Source organism: Oenanthe melanoleuca, chromosome 1 (assembly GCF_029582105.1).
Source record: "Oenanthe melanoleuca isolate GR-GAL-2019-014 chromosome 1, OMel1.0, whole genome shotgun sequence".
Lineage (NCBI taxonomy): Eukaryota > Metazoa > Chordata > Aves > Passeriformes > Muscicapidae > Oenanthe > Oenanthe melanoleuca.
Window position 1 is genome coordinate 6446018 of NC_079333.1, and position 25342 is coordinate 6471359.

The 25342-nt window shown below is 37.7% G+C and overlaps 1 protein-coding gene across 4 annotated transcripts in view; it reads right to left on the reverse strand.

The window, feature by feature from the left end:
* The window catches only part of CADM2 (cell adhesion molecule 2), a 548264-nt gene that overhangs the window by 54330 nt on the left and 468592 nt on the right, over positions 1-25342 (reverse strand). For all 4 annotated transcript variants that reach the window (XM_056493497.1, XM_056493489.1, XM_056493471.1 and 1 more), the window contains one exon: positions 5675-5853. In XM_056493497.1, the coding sequence (XP_056349472.1) occupies positions 5675-5853 (179 nt within the window). The remainder of the gene's footprint in view (positions 1-5674; positions 5854-25342) is intronic.

Below are 25342 nucleotides of genomic sequence, written 5' to 3' on the forward strand. Positions count from 1 at the left end.
ATCTTCTGTGCTTTTTAATTTATCTTTACTTCATGTAAAATGGGAATAGGAAAAACTTTTCACCTTTGTTTTAAGGACTCAATACTGAGACTTCTTTCTTTTAATTCAAACAAAGATACAAAAAAGAAAAATCTCAAAACTAAAAGGCACACATAGTCGCATCCAATGAATTTCTAATTAAGTCCTAAGAAGTCTTTTGAGTCTCATATTCTTGATATGTCTTCATTGCTGAAAGGGCAATGTTGGGGTTATTTACCAAATCCTCCCATTATTTCAGCACTAAATGTTATTATTGTTACATCACACCATGACTCTGCTCAATTCTCTTTTTGCAAAGCTCAAGCTTTGTTCACATAAAGGCAAGACATTCCCATAGGCAAAGAAAGTCTTTACTCTGAGATGTGTGTGTGCAAGTGAGACACTTTAACTCAGAAAACTTTAAAGGAGGAAACTTTTAGAAAAGTCCAATCACCTCAACTTGTAGGATCTCAACACCAAAACATAGAGCAGCCAAGATTACTGATGAGCATGCTGCTCCCCAAGGATGCTGCTTCCTTTCTTTCCCAAAATTTTTATGTGGTTTTGGTTACATATTTATAAAGATAAGGTGTCCAAAATCACTGCACAGTTTACTGATGATCTGTAGTGAAAATATTTGCAAACTGAAAGATCTATTGCTATTCATCAAGCTTAATTTTGAAAGAATGCTGAATGTAGCCTCACCTCCTCAGGTCTTTTTCAATTTTCTGTTCTACTCAGTTTCTACCTTTATAGAGAGAGTTGTACAAGTGAGTCAGAGAAATAAAGGAAAGAGAAGGCCCCCTATGAGGACATCAAAATAGAAATGAAGTATAATAAAAAAAATTTGATTGCAGGCAAATGAACTGACAAAGACAAAATAATCTATAACAGAGAGAGGTAGAAGAATTTGTTCAATTCCATGTGTTAATGGATTCCACAGTTTACACCAATTTTTTTAAAAAAAATCTTTTTTGCAGAGGTACAAGTGCATGGTGATGGAATTATTGTTGGGCACAGAAGGTGAATCTCTATAAATATATTTAGCAGTAGGATTTAATAAACTAAGGTGCCTGGTATAGATTTGGCATAATGCTGTTCCAGATATGGAGAGCAGTCAGTCACAGAGATTTAAAACTAGACCAGAAAATGATGAAAAAAGAGGGGTAGGAATGGGGGGAAGACCATGAAAGAAGGAGAGTGGATACATGGGAGAGAACTCCAGAAAATGCAGAATTTAAGATCACAATCAATGAGAAATAGAGACAAATGGGAAATAGTTGAGAATCTATTGAAGGAAAGCAGCATATATAATTTTAAATACAAACTTCCAGCATAAACAGCAGAAGAGGCCAAATAGCTTGGAAATAGGTTTGGAAAGTGAAGAGATCAAGCACCAGGCTTGAACAAACAAAAGAGAATACTTTTCCCTCAAAGCACATAACTAAATTCAGAATCTTGTTGCTGCAGGTTACTGTGGAAGCTAAGATGACAAATGTTTTGAAATGGGACTGGACAAGCAGGTAGAATATAAATAATGCTATAGTTAGGAAAGGTGCAGTGGGACTTCTGGTCTTGCACATTGTAGGAGATCTGTTCAAAAGCACATTTCAAAACACTAATGAGGTTGTAACTTGGTCTTTCAGTTGCCTTTACTTGCTTGCTAAAGGAAAAAAAAAAAAGAGGCTGAAGACAAAGGAATAAGTCATGCCACCTTTTATTCTCCAGAGATCCTAAGGAACTGGCTCAAATGCTTTCCCAGTTAAAATCTGGGCAATAAGAACTGCCTTGACCATCCACAGCTGCTGATTCACGTTCATTTCCATACTGCTCTTCCAGATAATTGCTGCAGCACACATTATACATTGCTCTGAATATTTAAATTAATGTAATGTCTGGCTGTAGATTGGCATATCAAGATATCTCACCAAGGTACTCTGTTTCAAATACTCTGCAAATTATGAACTGCTGCTGCTTCCATTAATGATGCCAACAGTGTGGATTTCTGTCACTCACTGCAAGGCAGTGTTGAACAGAATCTCTGGCAGTGACACCCAGAGGTTGGGAACCACTCCTCCAAACACAGCAGCTGTGTCTTCAGGTTGATTATGATGGAACAGCTCCTTCCTCAACTCCAGCTAAATCACTGCAGTGATTACCAGAGCTCTGCAAGCAGAGTCAATGTTTTGTTGGGTTGAGCAACACGAGTTTGACAGTTTGCTCTGTTTGCTGGTGATTAATGACTAGTATTTGGACAAAGGTAAACAAAAATTCTTAATAAATTGGAAGAGAGTGAAAATTGCCTGGGGCCCATTACCAAAGAAAGGGTGTAATATATCTAGCCAGAATGTGCACTTCTAAAGCACTAAGCTTGCCAATTAGAATATAGAAATGACAACAGCTACAGGCATTAAAGCCTGTGCCTTTGTTACTGCATGAAACAAATGTTTGAGCAAACTACATGTCTTGCCTTTCTGCTCTTGTTATAAACTCTGACTTTGTATCATCCTTCCTGCTTCCCAGAGTACTTTTTGACATTTATTATTAACAATAAATGCTAAGAAAAATGAAATTAGCAGTCACATTGATTCAGCAAAGCAGCATGAGCATATTTAATAGCCCGAGCCTTTAACCTTGTTCAAATAGATTCAATTTCTCTGAAGTCAGGTTTCTTTAATTATATAAAAAAAAAAATCTAAAAATAATTTTTATGTTGTCAGATACTAATTGTATTGGACAGATTTCCATTCATCTGCTTAAAGCAATATTTATTTTCTCTGCCATCACTTAACATCAAAACAGTATTACCTCATCATCACCACTCCCAGTAGAAAAAAAACACTTCTATATAATTTTGTGTTTAGGTTGGTCCAGTTAGAGGCATGAGACACTCTTTGCTTGGTTTGTATAATTAATATGTATAAATGCTTTGCTTACACCTAATCTCTAATTATGATAAGCTATATTTTCCATTTTTAGCCAATCTTCTCCACACACTAAAGCTACCTAAATCTTCTCTGAGTTAGGAAGATAACTTAAAAATTGGGAGAATTAGTAGATTCAGTATCACTGAGAGGGGGAATTCTTAGGAGGGGATAAAAAAAAGGAGAGAAGCAGAAAAAGCTCTTACACTATTAACACAGAAAGAGATAAAAATCTGTTGAAGTGAAAAAAGAAAGGAATAAAATGTATGGAAATTATAGTGCATATTAGAAAAGGAAAGCTGTGAATCATGTTGCCCTTCCCTGCCTCTGCAGAGGATGCCTTCCACTGATGTCCCCTGCTTCCTCACACAAGCTCATGTGGAAAATTTGGCATGTACCTTGTCTTAGAAACCTGATATTCAAGGTAAGAAGTCATATGATTAATGAGCTCTAACAGAGGAGTAAGGAAAAAATTACATCAACACGTTAAACACAGGGGAAGGGATGAGAAATCAAAGGATGCTTCCAGATATATTTAGGAAGATAAAAAAATATATACACCTCTATTAAATAGAAGGATGCATCTCAGAAAATGATAAAAAGTAGGTTTTCTAGCCCCCAGAGAGAGAGAGAGAAAATACTGTGTAATTTTAGGAGGAATATGGTTCACTAGAGACCTTCATGAATATAATGAGCTAAAGAAGGGGTAAGACTGCTCAAATTTATCTATACAACTGATTGTGCTACACTTGAAAAAATAATTGTGTCAGTCTCCTTTGTACTTAAAATAAACCTTACAACTCTGAACCCCAGTAAGTTGTTAAGTACTAAACATCATCTCATGCTCTGTCACAGAACTCTGATTGTTTCAGAAACCTGGGAAGCACCTGACATTTACCTTCTCTAGTTCCAGCGCTGGAATTGCAGAAATGCAATTAGGAAAACTCAGGTACTCATAACAGGAAAGGTCAGCCATGAGCAAGCTAAAGCTGATAACATGCCTAATGTGCTGCCAAACATAACAGAATGCCTCCCTGATAATGAGTGATTTTACAGACTGCCAGGAAGTTGATGTAAGATAATCAGATCAACACGGGACACACCACTGTGCAGGAGTGGCAATGGGGAAATATTCTTTGATAGAGTTCTATTGCAAAGTCACTGCTGATGGAAAAAAAGATCCCCCATGATAAAAGGCCATATTTTCAGAAGTAATCACACAAATAAATTGGGCAGAAAACACAAATGACAGAAGTTTCAGCATATGGTAAGTGCAGAAGCCATTACCTCATCAAAGGCAGAGCACTTTGTGCCTGCAGCCAACAACCACCACACCATCACCCCTGGGATGCAAAAGACATTTTTTCTTTTCCTCTTCTTGCAGCAGCCAATGTAAATAGAGGTTAGAGGGTTTAGTTTTTCTGCTTGCCTTTAACACAGAAATACTCACGCAGCAGTACAGGCTCTGTGCTCCTCACGCAAAGATCTCTCCTTTTTTGTGCCACTAATCCTACATAAACTAATGGTGAACTTGAAGAAAAATGAAAAGTAACCTAAGTGTTTCTTTTGATAAATGACATTTCATCAACTGTGCCAATAAATATCTCATTACTGAAAGCAGCACTTACTAGAAGTTTTCTGCCAAATACCTAGAGGCAAGTAAACTTGTAGTGAAAATACTTTCTGATACCTTACAACCACTCAGGAAATGTATACTTGTTGTAACTGAGTTCATTGTGAGCAAATAAAATCTACATAACTCTCTTGTCTATTTAAAGACTAAAATTTGCATTGGATTTTTTTTCATTTCATTTTTTTCATAGTCATAAGAAATTGCCTTTAAAAAAATAGAGGGGAAAAAAGTACCATCATGAATTAAAGTGGAGGTTCTGCCTCTGTATTCTCTTACATTAAAATTAAAATTATGGAAATCATAACCTTCCAGGAATTACCTGTGATAACATCACAGGTACATCATGTTTTGAGACTCCTAGATCCAAATTGCCAGGCTGTATTAAAGGAAAATGCTAATTTTATATTATAGTTACCCCTACAACTGAGTTATATCAGTCTATTTTATGATCAATGTAGAAGGCAGCGGGTTTTTTCACATGACACATATTGTTGCCTAATTTATTACAGGGAAAAAACCCAACAACTCCAATTTAACGTGAGCCTTCCTATTTTTCCATTTTACTGGAAGTAGTACAATGCATTCAGGATGTGACACAGTTCTGAGGTCTGACTGTAATGATGATCCAGGTGATATCAGCTAACCTATATGTGCTGAATTTTCTCAGTAGCAGGCTGTAACTTGTGTGAAGTATCCATTGTCCTGTCTTTGCTGGTCTATAAAAAGCTAAGCAGAAAACCCTCAAGAACACATCTGCATGATATTTCTCTTCATATATCCTTTTGCAACCAGCTTTTTCTGAACAGCTGGGCCTGAGGCAAGTATTTATGAAACCCACACACTGCAAAATATTTCTACAGGTGCTTGCTTAGCAAAAAGTTCACAGTATAAGTGAATATATTTTGTTTAAAGTGTAAGAAGAGAGGCATGCCAATAAAAGAAAGACAACACACACCCCACAGCTAGACAATAGCATCAATAAAAGTGCAACTACACTTCCAAATTTCTTGCTGTTCTTTCCATAATGATCACAAGCACCTGATTTTATCAACCAGAAAAGTCAAACATGCATAGAATGCAGTAAGGAGAGCACACTCACCATGTACTATCAGGACATATTCTGTGCTGTTTCTGCCAATAGGATTTTTTGCTTCACACCGGTACGTGCCATTGTCTGTTTTGTTTAGGAAGCTGATGCTTAGAACCCTGCCATTGACAACCATTCTCTCTGGATCTGGTAGTTCTCCACCATCCTTTGTCCACAGTACTGGTTCTGGCCTGTTGGGTCAAAGCAAGGCATTTATTTAGACAGGGGAAACATGCAACATGCAACATGCACATCAGCAACTTATGAACAGTCACCTACCACCCCAAGAATATTTGAATTACTGGATCTAATGAACTGTCACTGTTACAACCTTGCCACTCTGGATGTAAAGAAAGTAAAAGAGCAAGCAGAAAAATAAGAAATTATATAAACAAAAAAGGGAGCAGAATGGTACTGCAATAGGCCAAGAAGTTTCCTAAATTAAAAAAAAATAGTTCTTGTGAGGTTTCAGGGCCCACAGATAGGATGATGTTGGTGTAAGTGGTTTGTAAGTGGATTCTTAAAATACTTAGGCCATTCATATTCTGGAGTGAACTTGAGTGCACTGAGTATTTTTCCTGAGCCAGGTCTATCAGCCCCAAAGAATCATGTGTTACACACAACCTAAACTTGTTTCTCTTGCTGCATTGTCACAGCCCATCCCCTTTTCCAACTTTTTTCATCCTTCCCTTAAATAATTCTTTGTTTCACACGTTACCACAAGCAATGTAAGATTTAACTTGAAATCCTGGATTTCCTGCTCTTGGTGAAACTTCTCCTCTTTTGCCTGATGCTTCACATCAAAGAGGCCAAAGGCAATGCCCTGGCAGGGATAAGCCCCGGGCAAGGTAAGGGCTGCACAGAGAAGGGAACTGGCAGCCCTGGAGGTTCACACACATCTTCCCACTGGCAAGGCACACCCAAATCCTTCCTAGAGACTCTCAAGGATCTCCACAGCCCAGGAGATCTGCCTAGCAGACAGCAGGATGCATTTATTACTGCCATGCAGCCCTTGCATGGAACTAGATATACTTTCAAATTTACCTGAAGGAAGTCACCAAAAGACAGGCCTGTAACTGGGAATGAAAGGTTTTACTGAATCTTGTCTATATAATGAGCAAACAGAGCATCTCAGGCTCTTTCACTCCACTCACTTCAGCAGGATATTCACAGCCTGGGGGTTCAATGCTGCCTTGCCTGTAGCTTTGTGCAGTGTAAGCCACATACCAATCTCTATCCAAACATGCCAGTTGTACAACTCAGTAATTAACCAAAATATAATATACACTATTATAAAATTAGCAGTTGCCAGGTTAGTCACTAGCTATACTCAAGAAACACTTAATTTCAGGTGTTTAAAGCCTATTAGATATAACAAGTGTTAAGAAAAAGAATTAAACCCAAATACTTAAGGAAAAACATTTAGCCAAAATGTGGCCTCATAAACAGAAAAATAGCTCTAATAGCTGTAATGACATGATTTTCTTTTGAGTTAGGCAGCACATGTAAACAGAGGGAATTTTTCTGAAAAGCATATCTATAAAATTCAAATTATTCTTTAAAGAAAAAATATTTATTCTGAAATACAATAGATTTAGACACATTTTAGTAATATTTTGGATGACACTCTGTTAAAATGCTGCCAGACTTAGTACTTAGACTGGCTATTCTCTGCAGTTTTGATTTTTTCATATGCTCAAAGAATAAAAGCAAGGATTAAGAACTGATGGTGTGATGGGCCTTGTTTATGCCTTATCATAAATATGTCTAATGCTCTTCCTAAGTTCATTTTCATGGGCTGGTATCCACTCACACATGATAGACAATGCACACACTTTCTTTTCTGTTTAATGCAAGCAGGGAATCCAGATGTGCATGCTGCTGTAGAAACACTGCCCTGCAGAGCTCCCAGCATTAAGGTGTGATTTGCCTGATATGTTAAGGTGGATTTGTTCAATTTTCTGGCCAACTCTTCATTGTTTCCCATTTACCAGTTTACTGTGGATCTGCAATCCCAGGAGTGGGGACTCTGAAACACTTGTGCTACAATGTGCACCATTACCTGCATAAACGGTGTGTTAAAGCAACTTCTGTGCAGTGGTAATTTATGGAACTTAGCTTTTAAATTGAATCTAGATGGCATATCCTAGGGGAAAACCTATGGGATAACAAATAAGTATGAAATGGAGCTGCAGATATAAATTATTCAGGGAGCTCTGTCACATTGTAATACACCAACTCTAGACTTACAGAGCACTTAGCTGTGGCTGTAAAATGATGTGTGGAGAAAAGCCAGGGCTTAGAGAGGGGCAGACCTGCATTCTCTGGGAGCTGGGGAAGCTGCTAACCAGGGGTGGCTATTCAGCATCCTGTGCTGTGTTTTGGCAGCAGGGCCATTGCCAGCACATCCTGATGCCTAAAGCAGCAGTTCTGTCACAGCCACAGCATCAAATCCTGCCTGCACTGCCTGGAAGCTTTGAGACACTAGGTCAAAACAATTCACTGGTTAGGCAGAAGTGAGCTAAGGGCAGGAGACATGCTCATGCACCCATCACTGCTGTGGTCAGCAACAGGGGGTGGCTGGTTTAGAGAAACATGGGAATACATCCATTTTCTGCTGCCCATTCCTGCTGCACTCTGCCAGCAGCCACAACCATCCTGTCAGGGCTCCTGCAGGCCACATCTTTCCTTCTCCTTTCTATCCACTTATTGTTTAGACCTGTGCCTATGAATTCCTCTAATATCTTTTGGAATCTGCTCGTGATGCCCATCAACTCAACCTCCTGTAGCAACTAATTCTGGAAGCTCCTACCTGCCACGTGTTGGAGTTTTGAAGTTTAGGAATTTTGAATTTTTTATGGTTTTTGATATTGGCTTTTAAAAGAGTATTGGTTTTGATTTGAGGTTCTGGAGAAGCTTTTTGAATTTGAGTAATAGAATTCTTGTTATGTAGTTTGACTAAAAGTGTGTAATTTTGTATTGTAAAGAGTTTGGAATTTAGGGTTTTAGAATACAGTAATAAATATGGGATGAAATTGAGGGATTTGGTGGGGTTTTTTGGTTCTTTTTGTTTGCTTGTTTTTGGGCTTGTTTTTTACTTTTTTAGTATTTACTTTTAGCTGTCTTTCATTAATCTCCTAAAAGTGGCAATGAATATTGCAGGACATGGTAACTAACACTCCTTCCTATTATGACCTTGTTGTTTCTCCTCCTTTTTCTCTGTTTGTTAGAATTTGATTCTTTCTAACATTATCAGCAGGGAAAAAAAAAAAGAAAAAAAAGAAAAAAAAAGAAAAACAAAACAAAAAAAGGGGGCAAAGGAATCTTAACTTTAGAGCACATTGGGTATTCTTTCATAATTCCTTAGTACCTCCATTGCCCAAAGCTGAAACACTGGAACAGCTTTCCTTCTCTGTCTCAAGGCACAGACAACTGTGAATTCCCCACACTGAAACCTGCCCACAAGTGCAGACAGAGGTTCTTGTCCAGTATTTGAAAGGGATACTTAGGTTGGACATGCTAAAACACCTGACAACTATGTACACTCCTAATATTGCACATTTTTCTCTATTGCATTTGTCTCTAACATTGCAAAATTTAAGCTTTTTTTTTTTTTTAATATTAATGAGTTGCCATAATGCTGTCAATTCCTATGTGAACCAGAAAAAACAGGGATATTTGTACAAACAGCACCTTCTATTTCTGCATTTAGTGAAAGCCTTAAAAAAGAAACTGGTTTTTAGTGTAGAAATCTGAGTTTGTTAACTGCCTTCATGGTAGCCTCAAAACCTGACATAGAACCAACAAAATCTGGTATTCTTTTCCAGTCAGAACCAAACAGGATTGAAATGAAGGTATAAAACACTGGTGTGAAGTTCCACAATGATTCATGTTTCATATTGTACTTTTCTTACAAGTAAATGGACAAAGAAATGGTAAAACTATTTTCTGCTTGAGAGTAGAAAAGCTTCTCTTTCAAAACAAGTCAGAGAGAAAGATGAAGGCAAACTGAAATATGTAGGGGAAAAAATAAATTGAAGACCACATGCTTGATTAGAAAAGAACACTTAGGAACTGCCTTATCTTTTCAACAAGTGTTTACATAACATGAAAGTCAATAATTATATTTGTCTGCATTATTTTTTTTTCAGCTGAGGCCTTTGAAATTACATAGGAATATTTTATTTTAAGACAAAAGTGGCAATGTTCTGTCCCTTTCTTCACCCTTAACCCAAGGACAGTGATGTTTCAGTGCTTTCTCATAATCTGCCTCTCTAGTGATATCTTTATATTTAAATATACTAGTTAACTTACCTTCATTTAAAAATTATACATATATCTCTTTCATTATGTTTTCTTTATGAACAAAGTGAATTTAGGCAATTCAATCCATTTTCACTTGAAACTTCAAAGCTCTATGCATTTTCTTTGCCCTTTTCTAATTTTTGTGTACAAAAATGTAATTTACAAAGATTTTCTTCACTGAGTCCTTAGTAAACAACACTTGGAAAACTTATTGACCCATTGTTATCTTTTTCATTTCCATAAAATCACATTCAAAAAACCCCCTGACTAATGGAAAACAGGGAAACAAAACCCTAATGTCACCTTTTTACATGTCCAGCCTCACTGCTGTCATCCAACTGGGTATCTAAGCATCCTTTCAAAATTTTGTAGTCAATGAGGGTAAAAATAAAGATGGAAGAAGAATGAGAATTTGAGGAACACTAAGATAGAAGTAAATTCATTATTTTGATTAGAGTCCTCTCCAACAACACCTTTTACTTCTCCAAACAGGGGCACACTGGTGTTCTCTGAAGTCCATAAAAAACATCATCTAGTGGATATGCCCAAATGAGTAATGGAAAAGGCAGCACAAGATTTATCAGGGTGTTTCTTGTTGAAAACCTGGTGCAATGTTAAAAGTCGTCCAAGGGAATGATTGCTTCATTAATTTGAAACTTATAGTTCCTTTGTATCAAGAAACTGGATTTTTAGCTTTATCTGTTAATCATCCACTTGAAAGTCTAAACCCTGGGGGAACCTCTTGTTTATATAAAGTCTCAGTCTGAGGAGTCATATTGGGATGAGCTGGTTTGGGAGCATTTCATCTATCAAAAACATCAATATCCACAGTCTCTAGCCTTTCATAAAAGGCTTGGATAGATGGATTTTATTTTATGAGATAAGAACTCTCTCTGATTTTCTAGTTCTGCAAAACCTGAATAACCTTCACAGTCTTTTTCTCCCCAGAAGAATTAGTAAAGAATATCCAAAGTAGTTTTCACAAAGTTCTCCTGTTTTTTCAGAAAGAAACTTTAAACATCTGAGGTGACTATTATTATATTTGCTTCTACTTTTTTCTTTTAAGCATCTCAGCAGACATAATGTAGCCTAAAAATATTTCTAATGTTCTATACTAATGCTTTTTAAATTATCAAGAATGAAATTACCAAAATATGTTAAAAAATGAGGTGTCTACTAAATATAGATTTCAACATTTTATACCATAAAGATTTGACAAGAATTTACAGCTGTAAAGACAACAGGAACAACAAAAAGTGTTGAAGAGAGCTGCAGTGTAGTATGTCATTGAAAAAGGTGCATAAATAATAAACAAAGAGGTAAAAAAATCCAACTCAAATGGTGCTAATATTCATCATTTACAGGAAAAAATAGAACACTAAAAAAATAAAAAAAAAAAAAAAAAAAAAAAAAAAAAAGGAAAAGCAGAAAAGGAAAGCAAGCAAGCAAAGAAACCAAGCCAGCTAAAAAGCAAACACCTTTCATTCCTTACCTTTTGTCCTAGACAGAAAAAGCTTTTGCTTTGTTCATCACAACACACTTGGGTGACAGACCTCCCTGCCTGTGTCTTTCCTTGGATAATTCTGGCAGTCCTCTCACCCTGGCTGCATTACAGGTGCTAACCATGCTGATATGAGAGACTAAACTTACAGCTCAAAGTCCTTATCCCTCAGCACACTGTGACAGCAACTGATTAAAGTGAATAAAAAGTCTTTCCAAAGCAAAGATATTTATTCTTCTACCCAAAGAAACAAAATATATCTTGTTAGAGGGTAAAAGAGTAATTTTTCATATTCACACTTCCTCCTATCTACACTCTAATATTTCCTTGCAACTGGTATTAAGGTTCCTTTCAGGTCTAAAACCTTTGCCTGTGGGAAGTTGACTGCTCTGTTTCTACATTAATTCTCTTTTTTTTTTTTTTTTTTTTTTTAATATTTCCTCTCATCAGGCTGATAATCCATTTTAGTACCCTTAAAGTCTAGGAGACCCTTTCACTTAAGGCTTTAACACAACTGTGCAATGCTGCTGCTCTCTGTCTGGAGAGATTTTCCCAATTGATCATCAAGCCATTATAAATGTAACTTCTTTGAAACTACTTACCTCTAGTTTTCCCCTTTCTGCATACCATGTACCCCCTCCACCCCAAAAAAAACCCCCAAAAAACCCATTTCCTTTGTTAGTCATTTTCAAGAAGACAAGGCAATATCAGACTAATATTCTGAAAAGTGCCTAATCCACATATATATGTGTCTATATATATACATATATATATATATATATATATGTGAAGCTTCTAATTCCAGTATTATTCACAATCTTCTCAGAGAAGTATAAAAACCCTGCTGTGAATAACATTTTGGGGAATGGCTTTCTCATAGTCATGAGACAGTTCAACAAGAGAATTTATGTGAAATCAGAAGACAACTTATCAGTGAATTGCCTCAGAAATATCCCTTGTATTCTACTATTGTAAGCAGCAGGGAGGCTAGAAATGGACAAAAAGATTGTTTAAAGAGGAAAAAAACCAAACTCAGCAAAAGTTTGTGAGGAAGGTGCCACAGAGAGGAATTGCCATTCTAAAACTTGTCCTTCTGCTACCCCATTTCACACAAATCTCTCCCACATTTGTCATACACTGCACCTGCTTTCCAGCTTCTGGTGCCTCATTTCTTCCCCCCTCCATTTTTTTTGCTTTCTCTGAATCTGACCAACTTCCCAGACAATAGATTGGGCATTTCTACTCCTTTATTACTCCTCCAGACATTTCTGCACCAGGCAAGCAGCTGTATCCATGAATAGGAAAATTTGCTCAACTAATTCATTTATGCCTCCCATCACTTATTAGAATTTAGAAACAAAAAAATGGAGGAGGAAGAGGTTGCCACATTTCCAAATTTTCAAGGCCAGGCCACCTCTTAGAAGCAAATGAACTGAAGAATACTGCTAAACTTATGTATACCATAAAGAAGAAAGGTAAACCTCCTCTAAATACACCATCAGGTCAGGGAACAGCCACTGACTTTTTTTTTTTTTTTTCAATAAATCTGGAAAAAAACCTGAACATTTTAATGCATTTTTAGTAGTTCAAATAAAAATGCCAAGTATTTTTGAACACTTTTAGTAGCTATCTAATAACCACACTTTTTCATATGTATTTTAAATTCTGAGGCTCAAAACATCTTAAGTTCAGAGGAAACATTATAACCTCTACAGTTTACCAACAGAAGTCTGCTTTGAAACCTTGTCTTTAAAAAACAATGGCATGTGTGGCTATACCGTTCATTTCATGTCACCTGTTTATAAATAATTTATATTCCTTTTAAATTTTAACCAGGAAAAAAAGAAAAGTCCTCCACAGAAGTATAACATGCCTTTCAAAAAGATTCCTGAGGCTAAAAAGGCAGGAGGAGAGGTGCAAGCCTATACAGCAGCAGGAAAGAGGAAAAAAAAAAAAAAAAAATCCAAACCACATTAAACAATCTTCTGTCATATATCCTGTCTCACTTTCTGGGGAACAGAGACCTCACAAGAGTGAGAGCCACTGTAAGCTAATTGGCAATAGCTCAAGGACAAAGCAGAAGGCAACACTTCACAGGAAATATCTGCAGGTTGGCCACAGATGAGATAAGGTGTTTTCCAATTCCTATAAAGCAGCAAGGACTCTGGCTTTGTATCAGAATTCTTGTACTGAAGGAGTGATATGGGCAGATCCACAATGGTGCAGCTGCTCAGGGGGATGCACAATGCATTATCTGCCCTGCAGCAGCTTTCACAGCAATGGGTAAGACACACCTGAAAACCTATCAGTAATCAGAAAAAAGCACCAGACTTTATTTTAGGGATAGAGACCTCTAGAAGGTGAGTGTCCCTTATTGCTGCAGCAGGGGAAGGCAGAGCAGGGCTGTGAAGCTGCCCCCTCCTCCAGGGAATGGGAATCCAGCAGAGCCAAGTCCCAAACTGATGGCCAGGCAGCCTCACACAGGGAGAGAAGTGAGGGCCACTGGCAGGAAAACAATGATGCCCTGAAAACTTCCTTGAAATTCTGGAGCTGAAAGTACTTTGGGTCAGCACTGGAGCAGGTTAATAATACATGCCCTTCCCCTGTTCTGCTTGGGATGGATGCCAATATTGATGTGCAAACTCCAAAGATAAATCCCTTTTTTCCTTTCAGTCTCATAAACTAAGACCTAATTCTTAGGTAAGGGCAGTTATGGGAAGAGAGGAGAAACTATGCAGATAAGTGAATATTAAAAAATAATTGTCACACCTTCCTTAAATATTTTACTGCTGCTCCTAAAGGCTTTTTCTTTCCTGTCAGAGTACAGCTGAAATGATAAATGCCATGTAACAATTTCATTCACATGAAAAATTATTGATTAAATATTGAAATCTTAATGGCCTGGTTTCACTGTAATTCTAGCTCCATATGTTTCTAATTATGTAGTCAGTATTCAAACAGCTAAATCTTTGGGCTTCCTATGCTGCTGTTTACACCTTGTTGGTTCCTTCTTAACCTTCAAGAGCTATTGAGAAATTAGTATATTATTCCTTTTTCATCAGTTGTAAGTAAGGCATGACTATAAGAACAAAGGATGATGGAAACTGCCATGGAGTAAATGGACAATATCTGTAAAAAATGTATTTCAAAGACAGGAAAATTTCAGCAGCATTAAGATAATATGGTGCTCAAGTGGTTGCATCAGAATGGCTGCTGAAAATTACTGGGATTAACCAGGAACTATGTTCCTAATTTTAAGGAAGTACTGCTGGGGATAGGAAAGCTGCAGTAAAGCATAATGACAGGATGTGCAGACCTTAGTTACTGTGCATGCCATAGAACAGAGGAAAATAACATCTCATCTGGCACATCTTCAAACCTGTTCCTTCACACCAGTTTACAAGCATGCTGCATCCCCAGCCAGGGGAGCAAGCACTGAGGAAAATACTGATCTAACAGAAATAAGAGAGAAAAAAATAGCAGAAAGAGCTTCAGCACCACTGATTTTAAATGCTTCACATTTTCATGTTACAGGATTAGGAAAAGTGCATTTTCTTAGGATAGACATAGGACATGCTGAAGTGCCACACAGAGATAATGGCTGGGACTGCAAGAAACAAGAATCAGGCTGTAACTGCTGTCACCCCACATTTTCAATTCCTTTTCCATTATGTCTGTTGGTCATATCCTCAATTCCAGAGGTCTGAAGGATATATCATGAAATTAATGAGCAAATACTCTTATGAGGGTTTTTTTCCCCCTTTGATAAATCCTGATTTTCAACTGCTTAGATATTTCAGGCTGCTACACTGATGGATGTTCACATGCCTAATTTGCAATGTTTTGAACTTGCCTACACTGTGTCCCAATATTCACAAGAAACTTTGTCTCTGTTATTACAATAAGCTGAGAAATCCCATCTAAGAAACGCCAGCTGCATGTTCTGAGTTAAGGTCAAATGCTTGCTGGCATGAAAATCAAAGAGGAAAATGAAGAGTGTCTGATTCATTTCCACTTTTTCCATTAAGTAAACAGTTGAAAATCTCATTCACAGTTTATTTGCTTGTCCAAATTCCACTTGTTTGAAATCATTTGCTGTTGATGTAAGACAGTCAAGGAGAAGCCTCATTAAACTAAAACTCCTTCCTGCACTTGAGGAGCAGTGACAACACCCAGAGAGCTGATGAAAGCACCAGTGCTGCATCTCAGATGACAAGCAAGGATTTCAGTACCAACCCTCATTAACCAAGGTATGCACTTCTTGACTTTCAATGCATGTAAGAACATCATGAAGTTTGGGAGATGAAGCAAAGTCTCCTGTTTTCACCAGATAAGAAACCATTAATAACTGATATTTCTAAGATCTGAATTGTGTCTTCTTAGCAAGTAAATATATGTTGCTATATACAATAGTTAATAGGAGCACCTAGGGAATGAAAATACACCATAAAATTTTTGTAGCTCAGTTATTTTTTCATCAGTGTCAAAAAAAGCTGATTGCTTTTTTGAGCAAGTTGAAGCACACTGTATTGAATCATAATGAATAATAATTTTTTTTTATGCTTTCAAGATAATATAACAATAATACACTGTGAAGTTATAGGTATTTTTATTTCAGAGCTAAGTTCTATACCATGGTTTGTGTCAATTTCTTTTGTATCTAAAAATAACTTCTGAAATGGTAATACAATAAAGGGAAAAAGAGACAAACGTTATTTACTTAGAGAAGTTTGTTTTCTTTTCCCAAATGTGTTATTATCTCCAGACAGGGGAGTGCTTTAGTTCCCACAAACTTCTCTCACACAGAAAATTATTCATTAGTGCCTTCATGGTAATAATTTTAGCACTGTAAAGGAGATATCCTCAAGCTCTCCATGGGATCCAGCTCCATTAGCATCTAGTCCCAGCAAGCCACAGCAGCCTCTGCTCAATGCTCAGCAGCAAAGGAACAGCTGGACTGAGTCAGACAAAAAGTTCAGTAGCCCAGTCCCTTATCTCCAGCACCAGGGATAAGCAGATGTCTAGGGAACAGGCCAAGCACAGATCTCAGGCATTTCTGATACCAAGCACAGGTTAAAAATACTCTGTATACCTTAAGGACTTGCCTTTTCATGAGCCTAGGCAGTTTTCCCTTGAATTACTGTGAATTTTCACCATCTGTCATATCCATTGACAACAAATTCCCAAAGTTTACCAGTCATTTTATGAAAAATTATGTCCTTCCTTGGCAAAAAAGCTGGTTCTTATTACTTTAACTTACTGTCAAACATTTCTATTAGTAGAGAGAATGAACTAGCAATCTTTAACAACTACCTCTGTGCCATTTACAATTTTGGAAACAGCTCCAATGTTTCCCTTATCTACCAAACAGGCCACCACAAAGTGTATTTTCTGTGTCCTTCAAGGATTGTGTATAAAATGTTTATAAAATAGGCTTTTCCCCCAAAGGAATTCCAACCTCATGAAACTTTGCCTTATTCAGATGTCTGTTAATTCTAGTCCTTTTTTTAAATTTTAGTATTTGAGATGTCAGTTGTACAGATTCTGGGATCTCTCCTGAAGCTCTGTTGCCCTGACCTAGCCAGGTGGTGTTAAGCATTTCCTGTCACAGTTTATAATTCATTGATCTATCCTTGAATTCCCTTTGAATGCTGGAGTAAAACCTTCTGGTCCTGCTGACTCCCTACTGCTCATTTTCCCTGTCTGTTCCACAACCACCTCCACAGTCCATTTAAATCTTGCTGGTGAGCACCTGGGAAAAGAGGGGATCAGTCTGGAATGGACCCAGTTTCCTCTGCCACAGAAAACATGGATGTAGCACATTCATCTGGCTTCCTTTAAACCTTGATTTTCATTGATCTTAAAAAATGTACTGACAAACTTTCCATTATTTAATTTAAAAACCCTTCTATTTTCAAGTTTCTTTTCTAGCTATTCCTTAAATACTTTTTTTGTTTTTCCTCCTGCTTTTCTTGTTGGTTTGGCTTACTGAATTTTTATATTTAATCTGCCAAGGTCTTCTCTTTCCTTTGGAAAACAACTCCAGCTTTTCAAATTATACCTTTACCCTTTTTATTACTTTGATTTTTTTCTTCTGTTTAGTCTCACCAACTTCTTCTCAAGGGATTCTGCAAGGTGATATGTATTGACCCTCTGGTTCTCTATTTTTCTAACATAATCCTCAGGCTGCATGGAAAGATTTAATTCTCTTAGTTTCCCCATATAACTCCTTTTTTTAAACAAGATTCTTCATTTTTATGTAGTTTCCCTTTTTGATGTTGATTACCACATAATTGCCCAGACTTGACTTTTTTTGCCTCTAGGTGCAAACAGCAAATAAATACTTTTTAAAGAATGAGCTGAATGAAGATGGTGCTGAGAGCTCCCAGTCTGATTCTAGGAAGATTCTAGAAATTGTGTGTACAAGGTAGAAAGGTAGGTTAGGGATATTTGAGAGCAAGAGAAAGTAAAAAGAAAACATCTCTCCCCCCCAAAAAAACCCAACAAAATCCTAATCAAAAAGCAATAGTAAGTAGAAATACTGATCTGTCTCCTACTTACCTCCCTCCCACCCTCCCCCAGAGACACCAATACTTTTTAATCCTTGGTAAATCTTTACAATTCCATCTAAAAAGTGACCAACCCAGTGTTCCTAAGCAGGAATAACCAAAACAATGGGAAGAGGTGATCCAGGTGCAGGAGCAGGGAAAATGCTCTGGAGCAGCATTCTCCTGTACAAGACTGCAAATCTCAGACTCAGTCTGTCCTCAGCTCTTAAATAATGTAAATTTTGGAAATGGTTTACTGTGGTGCTTAGAATAGTATGGATATGGAAATTTCATTTTTAACCAGCCAAACTCAGGTCTGAGAAATCTCCAAGATCTTCCTTGCAATGCCAGGTCACAGACTACCTCAGCAAAACAATGAATAATTTGTTACACTAATAATAAATTAATATAATCTATTACTTCTCTTACCTGTTTACTGCCATGCCTGCCAGAACCACAGCCCCATTTATCTTGTCTTCTCCATTTTTTTCTGAGATTATGCTCATCCACAGAGCAGTGTTAAGCTCCTCTAGAAGGAAATGTTTTAGCCTGCTAGCTTACACCACATACATATTGTGCTGGTGTAAATGTGGGGTAAAAATGCAAATATTCAATGAGCTGGTGCTCCCTGTGACACTGGGTGTTCCACATAACATATTCCTGAGCTGTGAAACATAATCAGTATGATTTACACTGGTGTGTAAATCTCATTTACACTAATGTGCCTTTTTGTGTTCTACTGCTAGCAGCTGATTCAAAAGCTCTGTAATTTTAGGTGTAACTGTAGCCAAACACTTGTCTGCAGAAAGTCAAGTATTTAAAAGGCCAAACATCACATCCTCTCCCAAAACTTTCCTCATGTTTTAACTTGCTGTCTAGAATTACCAACTCTGTATTTCAATTTTATCTATTGTGCTATTCCACAGGCCTTTTTTATTTTAGCATGTGTTTCCACCTGAGAGCAAGGAAAAGAATTATTTCAAAAGCCATACACATGCAAAATGGATTTAATGAGCACTAAAAATGCTGTGTGCAGTTGTTTTTCATACTGTACTTTTTGCACTTTTATGGGTAAACACTGCAAAAAAGGGATGCTTAAAAAAGAGGAAAGGCAATTATTGAATTGAGCCTATTAGGCAATGTGATCATTTTACAGAACACTAAAGGGGAAGTTCTTAAGCACTGCAGGAGGGTTTATTGTAAAGTGTAATTTTCAGACAGCCACTAATGCTCCCACCTGCTTCTTTCTGTGTCACACTTTTTTATAACACCAATTTCCCTGCTTTCTGCAAAATACTTGGGAAAAGAAAAATTACAAAAAAGGGTAGAATGTCCCAGCTGTGAAAAGAAGATACAAGCTTGCAGAAGGACAGGATGCTTAATACAAACTGAAATTTGAATATACATATTGTATCTCAGCAAAAGTGTTACCTGCTTCATAATATGTTATCTACTATATCATGGCATAATTCTACAGTGGAGGTGTAATGTCAATAAAACACTGGTGTAGAAAGTCTCAAACTGAATATTTACATAATCCTTTAAAATAATTGTCTTTTACCTCCAAAGACAAAATACCTCTCTGGAATGTTTCACCAGGTGGATCTTTTCCTACAATTCATATGATATTCTTCATAAGGTTTTAGAACATTTGCCTGGAAATGAGCACTCATTAAATATAATAGATGCACACTAAATCAAGGCAGGAGATATCATTAGCATGAACTTCAAAATTAAAATAATCTAAAAATTGGTCAACATTTCTCTGTGGTTGACAATAACCACAGGAAACAGAGTTTCAGATTAACATCAGCTGACATGGGATATATCACATCAGATCAAACTAACAGGAGGATGGGTTTGAGCTAACAATCACTTGCTCAAACAGAGTAAATTTCTTTTGGAGAAATAGAAGCTCACACTTCTCCAAACAGAAAAAAGCCATACAGACAGCCTAAATGGGATAAAGATACAGAGATGAAAAAGCAATGTTTAAAAAAAAGAAAAGGCAGAGTAAGAACATTTCAAGAAACTATAACAAGGGCAAAGAGACAGGCAGGACAGAGATACCAGCAGTATTTGCAGAAGACAAGCTCTATCTAACTGCTGAACAAGCCAAATTCAAAGAAAGACAACTTTGAATGGACAGAGAGCAAGACAAAAGACAGGATTAGGAGAGCCTGTGCTGTCCTGAGAGCTGTTCCCAGTGACAAGGAACACAGGGCTGAGAACTGTGGGGAGGGTTTTTTACCCTTCTCCAAGTCTATAGCCACAGATACAATACCCTGTCCTATACATGTAGGCATTTATTCAAACATATATTTACAGAACCTTGCCCAAAGCTGTGTGTGACATGTGTCCCTGGAAACTTCACTGCAAACTCAGAGCATCCAGAAGCATAAATCAGATACAGATATTTCAGCTAACACTAGTTCTGGGACCAAGGCAAAGAGCACCAGGGAGGCCCCTGGTTAGTTACATGCACAACCATCCACCTTTCTGCTAGGACAAAGATCTAAACATAAAGATCTGAAACTCCAGTACCCCCTCCTTTTTTTTTTTTTTTTTTTTTTTTTTTTCCCACTACCTGATTTCACCTGTGGATGGTCTTTTCCAGAGAAAATCAGGATTTTTTACATACAGATATAAATGCAGCTTAAGGGAGAAATACTTTGATGCCACATTCATGTTTTGCAAGAGTAATACTTCATCATGGATATGGACAAATCAATCCAATTTTCCAAACCATTAATATTTATTGATACTCCCTGAGCTTTCAGTTTGAGCTGTGGGTCCATTCTGCATGGTAATTTATAAACACAGAAACATGGATGCTTTTCCAGATTCTTTATGGTAATTCATATAGGCAGGATTGATACAACATTCCTTTCTGGGCTGCTAGGTACTCATGACACAAACCCAGATAGCAGTGAATAAAATCTATGTAGAAAAGAGATCATTTCATACAGAACCTCCATCCCACCTGCCAGAGAAGCCAGAAGTGCATCATAACAAAGCAGGACAGAAAAAATTGTCCATGGACAAGAGGCTGGCTTAGACTAATGACTCAGAGGCTAAACCTGCCATTAGGATGCAATTTGAAAGCAATATTGGTAAACTGCTTACACCAAAACATTAATGGCTGAATGTCAAGTGGGTTTCCACAATTTTCTGCCTTAAATTCTGATTTCACTCTTGAGCACAGGTTTGTGGGTGTGTTAAGAACTCACTGTTACATCTCAAACCAAGTGTGAGCTATCTCCTGAGTAGGATGCTGTGTCACTCCAAAATACTCTTAGGAAAATAGGGACTGTGATCAAGGTTAGACATAAAATATACACACACATTTGTCAATTCTAAACTTAGGGCTTTTTGCTGCTTCAGTTCCCAGCTGTAAATTTGAGGCAAGTGAATAATCTAATCATACAAAGGTGTGGTAAAAATAAACATTTAAATATTTTCTAAGTTCTCAGATACTATGGGAAATTAAAAATAGAACCTGTATGAACAGTATGAAGGAACTCTAATTCTCTCTTCTGAGGGTATGCATCAAATAAGGAATGCAGATCATTCATAGCTACCATTCATAATTACTGTTCCACTGAAGGAGTCAAAAATCCTCTTCAAAGGTTATATTCTGCCACAGTTTTCAGGAAGAAAATCATTATCATATTTCTCATCATAAAAAAAAAAAAAAAAAAAATCAGGAAATTCAAACGTGTCCCTCCTAGTATTACTCAAAATACCTTCCTAAGGTTCAGATGTCTTTCCACTTTAAATTAATTTAAAATAAGGCAAATATTCAGAAAAAGGAAGAGATTTTCTGCTCTTTTCTTTACAATAACTTTCATCCTTAAGCCTGTGACAACATGACTCATGAGATAAATGTTTCTATAATTTTTTCAACTACCAAACATGCGAAAACTCTGCAGAGGTGGCAGGATCTGTAGGTGAAGAAGACAATACAAGTTGTCTACTCTGTCTCCAATGGCACTCCTTGTACCCAGGCTGGGATGCCACTGTCCCCTGGATGTTTGTGCCACTCCATGGGTGAAAAACTGCCTGGAGCATTGATGGGGCTGAAGGACCACTCCACTCAGGGGATGGTTAAAAGCAGATTTCCTCAGGGGTCCTGTTTAACCCATCAATAGCCCAGAGCTGTGCATTAACCTGGCTGCACTGACACCTCTGAGGGGAAGCCACTGCTCAGAGGAGCTTCTGTGACCTGCAGGGATGGGAACACATCACTGATGGGAGGCAGGGAGCTCCAGCAAGGACATGCAACCCAACATGTGAGCTGAGAAGAGCCTGGAGTTGTGGCTAACAGCAGGTTTGACTAGAGCCAGCTTGACAGCAGGGTCTCAGGTGGCTGGATGTGAGTTAACCCTTCACTGGCTTTCCTCTGGCTCACCTAGAGCCCTTCCCAAATGAGTCAGCCACTCTCATTCCCTGGGTGGTGTGTGTTCCCTGTTATCACTAGCATTTGCTTCCACCAGCCTTTGCAAAATGCCTCACTCAAGGGAGTTTTCTTTAAACAGATGCTAGAGAGTGCAGGGTGCTGTGTGGAGATACCAACACATAATTTACAGTGACTTTATAGCCTAAGCCTGGCTCTTGGGTGTGCACTCATTATTAAAAGTGAACACCTTTCCTTACATTAAAATGTTTATTTGTCCATACTTTATACTACTCTGTACATATTAGTGTTTGTTTTTGGTTGTAGTTTTCTCTATAATTTTCATGAGATCACTGATAATATTATTCTAATGAAAGATACTTATGTGAGTTTTCTGAAATAAAAATCTTCCCTATTTATCTCAAACAAGGCCAAATACTCACTTTATATTAGTCAACCAACTCTACTATGATTCCCCTGAGCTGCATGGAATGGAAAGACATTTCTCTAAAGCACACAGGAGACAGCTAACTCTCTCTTTGTTTCCTGTGCCCTAATTATTCCATTATATTTTGATGTCTTTTCTCCTGAAATGACACTGACTTAGAAAACTCTCATATTTCATGCATGCTTTGATGAGAGCACTGACTAAGAATATTAAATATTGAACCTTTCTTTCATTATGGGTCAGTTTTTGAATTTACTTTTGGGGCAGTTTTGAGTAATTTGACTATATTATTAAGACACAACAGTGTGTAGAAGTTACAGCTGGCAATAAGAAAACATTGGCTTTTAAAAAATTTTGTAAGCATGGATGACTGTAAATGATCATTTTGTTCTTTACTTTTTCTATTTTTTACAACTACCTCATGTTTATTTTAAAATACTCAAAATACTGTCAGGCAATATGATTTCAGAAAAGTCTAGACATTACATAAAAAGGATGTCTATGATTTCTGAAGTTTAATTACATTTCCTTCTTTGGAAAATAAACAAAGTCTTGGTCAAACTATATTATTCTAAAAGAAGAAATAAATTAAGAAGATTCAACAACACTTTGAAGATATATTAGGCAAGCTCATTGATTAAAATGTTACAGACTGACAACTCTCCAGGGATCCAGCCAAAAACACTGGAAAAGAAAACAGTGCTAAGAATTGGAAAGAGATTTAATTTGGTTTTAAATTACAAAACTGTACCTTCAAAAAAAGGAATGATGTTGAATAATGATAAAAAGTACAGAGTGTCTTGACCTCAGTTATGCAGAGAATCCTGGATGTCAATATTATCAAAATTGTAAAGAGGGTGAAGAAACCAGTGACTGAGTCTTGCAAAAGGAAAGACAACTCTAACACAAATACACCTATTCAAAGTTTTCCAAAAGAAAACTCTTAAATTTGTTCTACAAACTGGGCATTTATCAATTGGACAAAGTTCTCAGAAATGGTATATCACAAGTTCCCTTAAAATATTACACATAATAGGGTATATTCCTGGAGCAAGTTATGTTTATCTGTGGTGAACTGATGAATCTATTTCCTTTTTTCCTTCACATCAACAGACAATTTTAATTGAAAATGTCATAGATTCATTCATAAAGTATTCCAAACACCAGCCTTCTTCTGCTATTTCTTAGAGCTGGTGCCTGAAGTGCTACACAATTGGGTCAGAATTTCATCAAATCCACGTGGTTTGCCTCTGCAAAACAATCACAGAACAGGCAGAAAAGCCTGACCTGCTCTTTTTATTGGTATTGTCCCACTTCCACTGCACTAACACAGTGGTTACCCAAAAAAGGCTCATTTCCAACTCCTGCCTCAAAGTGACAGAAATTAGCACAGGGTCTGGCTGGAGCCAGAGTCATCCTCATCCTCCCAGTGATGAGCAGAGAGGTGAAACAGCAGTTACAGAATTAGTGTCAATTTGTTTTACACCCTCTTATGCTGCCTCACTGAATCACATTTCCATCTTCCTCTCCCATGTCCCTAACTTCTCCCCCTTAGCCCTGTTCCAACACTGGGGTCTCTGCACCAAGACCACAAATGTGACATGAACCTTTCCACAGAAACTGAAAACCTCAGAGGCTGGGAGGATCCCAGCCCAAATCACAGGCTGTGACAGCTGATGCTGCTCACATCCAATGTGGACATTTTTCCTCCTGTCTGAAGTCATGGCTAACGACAGGTCAAGAGAAATATTATACCCTAAATTGTGAAACCTCAGCAGGGCCCCAGATTTAACCCCTGTACAGTTCTTTGTAGTTATTCTTTGTCCCTCTGCTGTATTTCTGGAGGATGCTCTTTTCAGCAGGAGATGCAGAGTGCAGCTGAACTCCCAGAGGTGCTGGTTTCAGCAAGTCTTCCCTCCCTTTTCCTGCTACAGGACTGTAAGTTAAGAAGAGCTTTTCCTCAGGACTGAGCTGTAGATTGGAAACATACAGGGCAAGGAAAATTCAGGGTAAAATCAGGGTAAGGATGATGCACATGGATTGAGAGACAGAATCCCTTCCAGGAAGGGCTTGGTGATGAGCTGCAAGATGCTGTGAGTACATTCTAGCTTTAGCTTCATCCTGCTTTTCCCTGTTAGGAAAGAAATACTCAGCAGCAGCTATCAGTACCATCAATGCCACCACCTGGCTTCACCCTTTCCCAGTTCTCACCTCAAATCTCATTTTAAAGCTTGTGAAAATTACTCAGGGATGCAAGAGAAATGCACCTCCAGGTTCTACAGGAACCAGGAGAGACTGGTGTATGTGTGACACATAGACAGAAATTAACCCATAGTGTGCTGTAAGGGCCATGGCTGGCCCTGAGCTCTCCATGGAGCCCACAGCTCATCACTTACCTTGTGACACTGACAAATCTGGGCTCTGTGAACCTCTCCAATTCCTGTCTCTCTCCCAGCCAGTGTCAGTGCCTGGGAGCATGAAA